Source organism: Sinocyclocheilus grahami, unplaced genomic scaffold, assembly GCF_001515645.1.
Source record: "Sinocyclocheilus grahami isolate Dianchi unplaced genomic scaffold, SAMN03320097.WGS_v1.1 scaffold1615.1, whole genome shotgun sequence".
NCBI classification, from domain to species: Eukaryota; Metazoa; Chordata; class Actinopteri; order Cypriniformes; family Cyprinidae; genus Sinocyclocheilus; species Sinocyclocheilus grahami.
Window position 1 is genome coordinate 60,294 of NW_015506794.1, and position 11,081 is coordinate 71,374.

The 11,081-nt window shown below is 35.0% G+C and overlaps 1 protein-coding gene across 1 annotated transcript in view; it reads right to left on the reverse strand.

Annotated features, from left to right (window-relative positions):
- Positions 1-2,939: 2,939 nt before the first annotated feature.
- Positions 2,940-11,081, reverse strand: part of LOC107571579 (uncharacterized) — a 56,098-nt gene continuing 47,956 nt past the window's right edge. The window contains exons 5-8 of the mRNA XM_016257913.1: positions 3,487-3,552; positions 3,316-3,393; positions 3,178-3,243; positions 2,940-3,085 (exon numbers count right to left, since the gene is read on the reverse strand). Coding sequence (XP_016113399.1) covers positions 2,940-3,085; positions 3,178-3,243; positions 3,316-3,393; positions 3,487-3,552 — 356 coding nt within the window. The remainder of the gene's footprint in view (positions 3,086-3,177; positions 3,244-3,315; positions 3,394-3,486; positions 3,553-11,081) is intronic.

Sequence of the window (11,081 nt, forward strand, 5' to 3'; positions counted from 1 at the left end):
TTAAATTATAAGCTCCTCAAAAAAGTCATTTATTCAGTATAGTGAAACCTCTCCTCCATTTTCTTGGCTAAAGGTTGCAGTCTTGCCTCCCAGAGACTTATTCTTGAAACATTTAGACTTTATTCTCATAATTTTGACTTTTAAAAAAAAATATTTCAACTTAATTCTCGTAATGTTGACTTTACTCTCAAAATGTTTTTGTCACGAATCCGGTCCATAAACTTCTGTCTGCTCACCACCAGAGGTCACCCTTCCACTATTATGGACTCTTGCACCACACCACTGTTGCACTTCACCCGGACTACAGTTCCCATCATCCATTGCACTGATTACACACACACAGTTGATTGCACACAGCACTGATTGCACACAGCTGTCATCAATCACACCTTCCCTATATAACACTCACTCTTATCCCGTCAAGCTGCCGAGTATTGTTTAGCATATAATCACTCACCTAGCGATAGCTGCTCTACGGAGCCCGTTAGTTTTCATAGCCTTACCTTAGTCTTGCCTTGTCTGTTTTCTTGTATCCTGATCTTTGCCTGTGCACCTCGGATTCGGCCTCTCGTCTTGCCCTATTCAGATACTGTTTGCCCCTGCCTGGACCTTTGTGTTGTACTTGGATTTACCCCTCTAGTCTCGCCCTGTTAATTCTGTTCACCGATCGTAGACCCACGCTAGCCCTAGGATATATTCTTGTGTCTTGCCTTCTACATACCTGTTGCCATTATCTGACCCTTGCCTGTCTCTACCATGTCTATGAATAAAGCCTTGCATTTGGATCCGCACGTCTCATGTCTCGTCAGCCCCGTAACAGTTTTAACTTTATTCTCGTAATTCTGACTTTATTCTCTAAATATTTTGACTTTAATCTTGTCATTTTAGTTGTTGATTTTTGCGTGGCACTAAAACACCATCATAGTTTTCAGAGTACGTCACAGCAGCGTCCATCTGCTATTTAAATATGCAAAACTCTTAGCCAACCATAGCAGTGGGCGTTCACTTGTGAGTCTTGAATGCACCCCGTCTATAAAAACAGACCATTCTGCAGAGAGGCTCAAAGACAGGATAGAAAATAGCCTATTACTTCTAAATTACGATTTTTTAAAAATGTAAAATCACACTATAGCATTATAAGTGAACCTCAGAGAACCTTATTAAATAATTTGAAAAATGCAGTTCATGACCCCTTTAAATTCTCGTGATTTCTCAATGCAGTTTGTACTGAATGTGCCTATAGCTTGCAAAGACACTTTTTGAGCAGAACTTTGCTATGTGTGTGCATGATCATATATATTACAGGTTTTATACAAGTTAAGCTCTTTTTATGGGAGATACTTTTGATTAATAATTTTGACCATATTACATAATACAATACTTTTTTTAACAAAAATATACAAATTATTTCTCTGGTTTTCATGTCATAATTGCATTACTGTGGATGGGCTTTCAGAAAACTGAAGGAGGAAGTGGTTTTTTGTTGTTGTTGTTTTTTTCTAATGTAATGTAAAACAGAAAGCTTACGCTGCAATTCTGAAAAATTGTATAACATCAGTGATAAAAGGAAAGGTGCTCAAAACCTTTAAAGCAGGCAAAGTTATTTATTAAGTTTTCACATTTAAACACACAGACAGTAGAATGGAACAATATACTCTACTAAATCACCATATCAACCATTCGTTTTCCCTCTTATACCCTGAGCAAAGCAATATTATAATAAGCATGAGTGGAAAATAACTGAATGAAAACAAAAAAACCATAAACCTAAAACTATCCCAATACTCAAGCATGATGAAATGTGTTTGATACCATCAGATACTGTAGGCTTTAGCATACTGAAATGATGAAGGCATGTTTCATTCACATTCATATAATTCACATATATTTTTTAAGGGATGGAGAGCTGTTTCACATTATTCACTCAGCCTTAAAATAATAAACATTTCACAGATGCCATAGTGCTTGATTTGCAATATTATTTCAAAGCAGAATATTTAAAAAACTACAATTGCTGAACTCCCAAGACATGGCTGCTCACATTAGGACATATTACATCAAATACTTCATAATCACAGTGAGGAAATGAAAAAAATCACTACACAATAGAAGTGTAAAGTCCATCAAAAATTGTGCTTCTCTTGGCTTTTGAGCACAAAATATAGCTCTGCATAATGTTTAAGGTGGCTAAAGTTTTTTTTATACCTAAAAATTAGGTTGTTCTTGAGTATGAATATTTACACCAAGTTAAACAATACAAAAAACAGTAAAAAAGAATCTGTAAAATTATATTCCATATAAAAATAAATTAAAAACCAACAAAATATTATTGTCAAAACATTATAAAATGTTTTGATGAACTCTTCCTCATCTTGACACATGTAAACACATTTTTACTAAGCATAAATGCTAAATATTTTCAAGTTGTTCACAATACACATATGATATCTCAAATATTTCTGGAATTTTGGTTGTTAGTAATTAGATGATATTTTGCTGAGAGTTTTTGTGCTGGTTTGTCTTGATTGGTTTAGGCCTGTCTCACTCACAAAAAAGCTTTTCATATTCTTCTCTGCATTAAAGGTGACATTTTCTCCCTTAAATTAATTTCCAGGGGCATTTTGTCCAACCTTATTAAATAAATGCATTATCTTTTATGACAAATTCCTTCATTTAATCCATAAATTCCGTTAGAATAGGACACAATCAGGCTGTTACACATCAAAAGAAATCACCAAAATCCATCTTTGGCACAGAAGCTGCATCTGAAGTGGCATTTAAATAATGTTGATAATGTCAGTTTCACATTGACATCAACTATTGCACACATTGCAGACATTCGGTATGTTGACAGAATCCTGTGCAGATCTGTTGGCTCTGAAGGTGAATTTCAAGTAACCAGTGTCATCACTAGATGCACTTTACCTCAGGAGAGAACATTATGAGTCCTCATGTGTCCCTCTTATCCAGCGGACTGGCAAGAAACCTCCATTCACAGGTTGGCTTTTCTTGATGACAACAATTATAAGAGCCAGAACCACCAGAACCCCAAACACAGTCAGTACACCAATCACAATCTTTACAGCTGGAAGGTGAAAAGAGAACATTTTTTTTTCTTTTTGTAAACTCACTGCTTAAATATTTTGTAACATTATCAATGACTCCTGTTCTACTTACTATGTTGTTCAGGGGCATTAGGTTTGTCATCATCTGTCCTCTTTGAGTCAGATTCTGTACTAGATTCTGTAGAGGGTATTGAAAGGCTAGTCTTACTATTTAGCATTGCTGTTCAAATCATGATGTGTAAACCTCAGCTGTGCACTTTATAAATAATATTCCTAGCATCCACTGATCCCCCAAACACAGTCAGTACACCAATCACAATCTTTACAGCTGGAAGGTGAAAAGAGAACATTTTTTTTTTCTTTTTGTAAACTCACTGCTTAAATATTTTGTAACATTATCAATGACTCCTGTTCTACTTACTATGTTGTTCAGGGGCATTAGGTTTGTCATCATCTGTCCTCTTTGAGTCAGATTCTGTACTAGATTCTGTAGAGGGTATTGAAAGGCTAGTCTTACTATTTAGCATTGCTGTTCAAATCATGATGAGTAAACCTCAGCTGTGCACTTTATAAATAATATTCCTAGCATCCACTGATCTTCTCTCACCTGTGACAGTCACTGTGATCAAGACTTCTCCTTCAGAGTCCAGAACTCTGTATGTTCCTGTATCATTGGATGTAAAATTTTTAATGGTCAAGTTCCCATCAGTGTCAGTCAGTCGATCACTCCAGACCCCATGACCTCTCTTCCACACCTCTGTCCACTCTCCACTGGAGTTTGTCTCTACTTTATCAGCACGGGACAACAAAACATCCAACTTCATCTGCTCGCCTGTTTTCACAGAAATTTCATCTGAAGAGAAACAGAAGGACATTTATCTTTAATCATTGTTATGATGGTGTCAATCAGACAAGGCCATAAACACATATACAGGGTTAAGGGGACCAAAAGCAATCTCAATGGTATTATATTTTAATATTCCAATACGAGGCCTTGGAAAAAAACATATTGGAGATGATTAATCTGAATAGGTGGTGTCATTCAGTGTCTCTGATGGTTACAGGAAGTCACCACCACCAACACAAAAGGAAAGCTGATGGTTTGAACAGTTTTGACTTTACCTTGAATTTGAAGATGGTACTCTCTGATTTGTAGCTCTGCAGTATTATTGTAATGGACTCTCAAAATGTATTTCCCAGCATCACTCAGTCTCAGATCCTTGATGATTATGTCACAGGCTCCTTTTTTAAATATTCGGCCATTTTCACTCTTACACTCTTCGTCCTGACAAGCAAGGACTCTTTGTGACAGACTGGTTAAAATAAAATGAAAAATCTCTCTGGCTTGAATATCACATGGCAGGGTGGCATCTTCTCCTTTTTCTCCTGTCACGTGTATAAGGATATTTCCTATGGTGGTTTCTGCAAAAAACGGACACTATTCATTTAATACAAACTGAACAATACACATTTTTGTCTATTCTCAGTAATGAAGGTCATCATGAAATATTTTAGTCACTTGCTCACACATCCAAGTGGATTCAGTAATTGTGAACTGAAGATGGTGGCGTTTCTCCAGTATTTAACATCAGAAATGCCAGGAAAAATTAAGGTTGTTGATTCAAGATGGCCTTCGCCATATAATAATTTATAATTAAACGATCATCTCGCTTTCTTCAGAGTTAGCTTGTTCAGTCATTAAGACAGTGTTGCTTATTGACCTTTGAAAGCTAACAAACGAATGAACTGAATGAAATCAGTGTGGTATATGATAATGTAATATGCTGAGGAATTTTCCACCATCAGTCACTGACTGTCAACCAAAGTCTCTCAAAGGCTGAGTGACACAACAGAGAAACAATCGACTAGAATAACTCCTGGACTAGAATACTACCTGGAACTGAAGAATAAACATTGTTACAGTTCATAAACTAATATTATACTGACCTCTATAATTGATCAAGCAAAACAGCAGCAGCAGATTCAACCATCTGAACCTGTTGAGAAAACAGAAGAGCTGGTTTATGTTTGCATCCACCTATTTTTATGTGCATTTTGGGATAGCGCATACAAAAATGGTGGATGGAAGAGTCGCATTCACAAACACTAGGCATCTGAATGCAAGATAACATGACAGCGTTTATTGCAGATTTAAGATTACAGTTTTTTATGTATTTTTGATCAAATAAATGCAGCCTTGATGAGCAGAAGAGACTTCTTTAAAAACATTACAAGTCTTACTGATCCCAAACTTTTGAAAGGTAGTGTACATTTACATTACATTTACATTCAGTCATTTAACAGATGCTTTTATCCAAAGCGACTTACAAGTGAGGACAATAGAAGCAATCAAAATCAACAAAAGAGCAATGATACGCAAGTGCTATAACAAGTCTCAGTTAGCCTAACGCAGTACATGTAACAAGGTTTTTTTTTATTATATAATAAATAAAAATAAAACAGATGGAATAGAAAAAGAATAGAGCAAGTTAGTGTTAGAGGCCTTTTTTGCTTTTGTTAATCGTATAATAAATAAAAATAAAACAGATGGAATAGAAAAAGAATAGAGCAAGTTAGTGTTAGAGGCCTTTTTTGCTTTTGTTAATCGTATAATAAATAAAAATAAAACAGATGGAATAGAAAAAGAATAGAGCAAGTTAGTGTTAGAGGCCTTTTTTGCTTTTGTTAATCGTATAATAAATAAAAATAAAACAGATGGAATAGAAAAAGAATAGAGCAAGTTAGTGTTAGAGGCCTTTTTTGCTTTTGTTAATCGTATAATAAATAAAAAGAAAACGAATAGCTAGAAAACAAAAAGATTAGAGAAGCTAGTGTTAGTTTTTTTAAGAAAACAAGCAGTTAGTAAATGAACAGAGTTCAAGTCTAAAAGGAGTAAGTTTTTTTAGAATATTAAAACATATTTACAAATATTAAATATTTAAATAATTAAATAGTTATTGCACAATCTGAGGCTCAAATTATTTATTATATATGAAAATTATTATATACAGTGGCTTCTACTGCAGCAACTTCCATTTTTCTTAGTAGCCAGGTTTCCATCCAATGGATTTTTATTTATTTTTTTTGCAGAAAGAAAAAAAATGCTAATGGAAATGGCATTTATCAATAAAAGAAAAAAATCTCCAGTGTAGACACAGTCTTTTTCCATTTAAATTTAGCTCATAAATTCTATATTGATACTTCAAATATCTCAAAAAATAGTTTGGAAACACTTTTTGTGGAGAAATGGGGCTTTAACGCAAATAAAAATGTGGTGACACATGACATAATTAGCCTGTTGGCAGTGTCCGTGTTCTGAAGATGAAAAAGTCCAATTGCATTCTGTACACTGTATGTGCCTTGTTAATTTCATGTATACAATTTAATAATAGCCTGTTTTGTTGAGGAAAATATAGCTACTAGCCTATATAATTTGTCCAATCATGCCAAAAACCCCTGGTTATTTTGTGAAATATTATTGCAATTTAAAATAACATTTTCTATTTTAATATACTTAAAATATAATTTATTCCTGTGATTTCAAAGCTGAATTTTCAGCATCATGTGCTGGAAACTGTTGTGCTGCTTCATGTTTTTTGGAACCTGTGATACTTTTTTCAGGATTCTTTGATGAATATAAAATAAAATAAACAGCATTTATTCAAAATGGAAATCTTGTGTTACAATATAAACTACCGTTCAAAAGTTTGGAGTCAGTACATTTTTTTCTTTCTTTTTTTATTCAGCAAGGATGTGTTAAATGGATACAAAGTGATAGTAAAGACTCATATTGTTAGAAAAGATTTTAATTTTAAATAAATGCTGTTCTTTTAAACTTTTTATTCATCAAAGAATCCAGAAAAAAGTATCACAGTTTCCAAAAAACATGAAGCAGCACAACTGTTTGCAGCACTGATAATAAATCAGCATATTAGAATGATTTCTGAAGATCATGTGACACTGAAGACTGGATAAAATTCAGCTTTGATCACAGAAATAAATTACATTTTAAAGTATATTAAAACAGAAAACCAATATTAGAAATTTAAATAATATCTCACAATGTTGCAGCTTTTTCTGTATTTTTGATTAAATAAATACAGCCTTAATGAGCATAAGAGACATTAAAAAAACATAAAAAATCTTACTGATCCCAAACTTTTGAACGGCGGTGTATGTCTGCACTTTGTTTGTATTTTCTGTACCAGAAGCTCATAACACCAAGACAAATTCCTTGTGTGTGTGAACACACTTGGCAATAAAGCTCTTTCTGATTCTCATTTTGATTCTGATTAGTCCTCAACATCTAAGAAAAATGCTAGTAACAACTGTTACTTGTAAAAACAAGTAACAGTTGATTTGTGAGGAGAACAATCACGTTTATTTTCTATAAACAAAATAAAACCGAACACCTCAAAATTCCAATAAATTAATGTCAACACAACTGCCTCTTAAACGTCCACAGACACTCAAGTCTCAATGAGGCACAAGTGCTCAAAAAGGACATAAGTAAACCAGTAGGCCTAGCCTTCAAAAAGTTATCTTCAATAAAATATATTTAAATTGTGCTTTTTCAGACATTTACTATATTTAAAGTATACTATACTAAGTGCATATTAAATGTATTATTTTGAAACAACTTTAAGTATATTAAGCGTATTTCAAGATATGCTGAAGTTGGATTTTAATCTATTTGTAATATATTTAATATATTGAAATTGTTAAATTGGAACCACTTTAAGTATATTTAGTGCAATTTAAGTGTATTTCTTAAAATACATTTAAAATGTCCTTTTAATACTTCATGAACTACAGTTAGAGTATATTTGAAGCATTGTTTTAATGTACTTCAAGTACATTTCAATTGTATTTCAGCTCATTCATTTTGATTCTGATTAGTCCTCAACATCTAAGAAAAATGCTAGTAACAACTGTTACTTGTAAAAACAAGTAACAGTTGATTTGTGAGGAGAACAATCACGTTTATTTTCTATAAACAAAATAAAACCGAACACCTCAAAATTCCAATAAATTAATGTCAACACAACTGCCTCTTAAACGTCCACAGACACTCAAGTCTCAATGAGGCACAAGTGCTCAAAAAGGACATAAGTAAACCAGTAGGCCTAGCCTTCAAAAAGTTATCTTCAATATGATAGATAAATAAAATAATGTTAAGTTATTAAGTCAAAGGCTTCTTGCGCTAGACATGCTGGTTTTGGCCTCATCACTGGCTGCAGTCATGTATGTCCTCATCTTGTAAATAAAACACCAGCGGTTCACAACTTTATGCACTTGCATTTGCATCAAGAAGCCTTGTTGACAAGTTTCGGTGAGTAAGGGCAAAACGGACGAGATATACTTTTAATATAATGTAGATGGAAATATTGCTGCTGAACTGAAAAAAAAATAAAAAAAATGAAGAAGAAAAAAAACTGTTGCAGAAAAAGTTAGATACCATACAAAATGTAATTAGTAATTCTATTGATTTCAAGAGTACACTCTAAAAAATGCTGAGTTGTTTCAACCCAATGTTGGGTCAAATGTGGACTAACCCAACTGTTGGGTTAAAAAGTTAATTTAAAAATGTAACCAAAATTTAACCCAACAGTTGGGTTAGTCCATATTTGACCCAACATTGGGTTGAAACAACCCAGCATTTTTTAGAGTGTACATATACCTATTCATAAATGTAGTGAAGGTGGTGTATTGTGATGCACTTATGGTGCAGATGCATGTTAACTCCACTAGGTGACTGTCTTGGCCTTATTACAGTGGTAACGAGTAAGTGATTTCACTCATGTGCTGATGAGGGGTTAAGGCTGGATGGGATACAGCTGCAGCTACTGGCATGCGCACATCAATATAGCGTAATTTTTGTCACGCTAAACAACAATTACTGTATGTGCATTACTGTAAGGGCTAAGTTTAACTGACAGCATTGCATTTAACCCTCCACCAATGCCGTCTCTCATCGTCACGCTCCTCCAGAGCGCACTCTAGTTTTCCCGACTCCTCTACCAGAGCGCAGCCTGGATCCAGCATTCGTCACCGAGTTAAACCAGGAGCGCTGTCCAGTTTCTACATCTGGTACTAGCCCAGTCCCGGAATCCATTCCTAGGAATGCTATCCCAAAATCCATGCTTGAACACCATCCGGGTTTAGCTGTAATAACTGAGCACAGTTCAGTGCTGTCTTCAGCCTCGGAACACAAAACTATGTCCGCTCTCATCCCAGAGCTCAGCCAAAATCCCACTTTCTGTAAGGAATGTCCAGCCAGGACTAGGGAGGTCGTCTGTGAACACGCTGCCTACCCAGTCGCATTTTTAGTGGCCATTGGTAATCTGTCTGTGCCCTCTGTTCCAGTTAAGCCTGCTCCTCCCTGGTGGACCTCGGCTCCATTTGCTCCACCCTAGTGGGCTTCGGCCTACTCCGCTTCACCCTGGTGGGCTTCGGCTTCATCTGCTCCGCCCTGACTGGATTCCTGGTCTGCTTGCTCTGCCTTCCTCCCCTGGATCTCCGTTGCATGGACCTGGCCCTCCATCCCCACCCCCCACAGTCACCAGTTGAGCCGCCTCTGCACTGCATTTCCCAGCATCCCTTTTGCCACTCACCTGCACTCCCTTGTCAATCACCCACACCTGAGATCTATCAGTGGATCCTCCTCACCTGTCACCACCAATCAAGCTCCCTATATCCTTGCCCTGTCTGGTCTCACAATTAGCTATGCTTACTTACCATATTCCTACCTGTTTCCAAGCTCCACAGACGACCTGCTCCTTGGCTCCTACGCTCCTTTATTCCCTGTGCACCATAATATACAGTAGTTACATTTTGCAATGATATGAAGAATCATGCAGCTGAGATTTTGCTATTAGAAGTATCTCTTTAAATAAGCATTCTATATATATGCATATAATGTTGGATATATATCAAACTTTATAAATAGAACTGTGTGATAATACAGTTTACATTTTGTGATCATATAAACAATGATGCAGCTGAGAACTGCTATATAGTATATATTGCATGGTGTGTGTAATGTATGCATGCGAATAAAGTTGGATGTACTATATCTATCCAACTTTTTAAAAAATATGTTGCTGGGTGATAACATTTACCAAAACACAGGAAACATACATAAATTGCTCTGTGGATAATTGTGTGCGCAGGAGGTTACTGAGTGTACAAGAGCATGCCATGTTTTCATTTCTCTGGAATTTTGCTGACTGTTTATGCATGTACTCAGATGTATCATGAAAACTATAAAGCAAAAATCTTTGATCCCTATCAGTAAGACAATAGATAAAGACACACACACGCCTTCACACTCCATTAGTAGGTACTTACTGGGTCTTTTTATCAGCGTTCATTATGAAACAATGTCCAGCCTTACAGTGCTGAGAAAACTTGTTTAATGGAATGAAATGGAAACTTTTTAATACAATTAATTGATCAAAGAATATATTGTCACACCAATATTTCATTTGTGCAGTATGAATACAGGCATACAAAGTGAGATATGATCATGTGGAAAAACAGATGATGAGAAAAAAAAACTCACTTGCGTTGTGTACAAGAGCATGCCATGTTTTCATTTCTCTGGAATTTTGCTGACTGTTTATGCATGTACTCAGATGTATCATGAAAACTATAAAGCAAAAATCTTTGACCCTATCAGTAAGACAATAGATAAAGACACACACACGCCTTCACACTCCATTAGTAGGTACTTACTGGGTCTTTTTATCAGCGTTCATTATGAAACAATGTCCAGCCTTACAGTGCTGAGAAAACTTGTTTAATGGAATGAAATGGAAACTTTTTTATACAATTAATTGATCAAAGAATATATTGTAATATATTTAAATTGTGCTTTTTCAGACATTTACTATATTTAAATTATACTATACTAAGTGCATATTAAATGTATTATTTTGAAACAACTTTAAGTATATTAAGCGTATTTCAAGATATGCTGAAGTTGGATTTTAATCTATTTGTAATATATTTAAT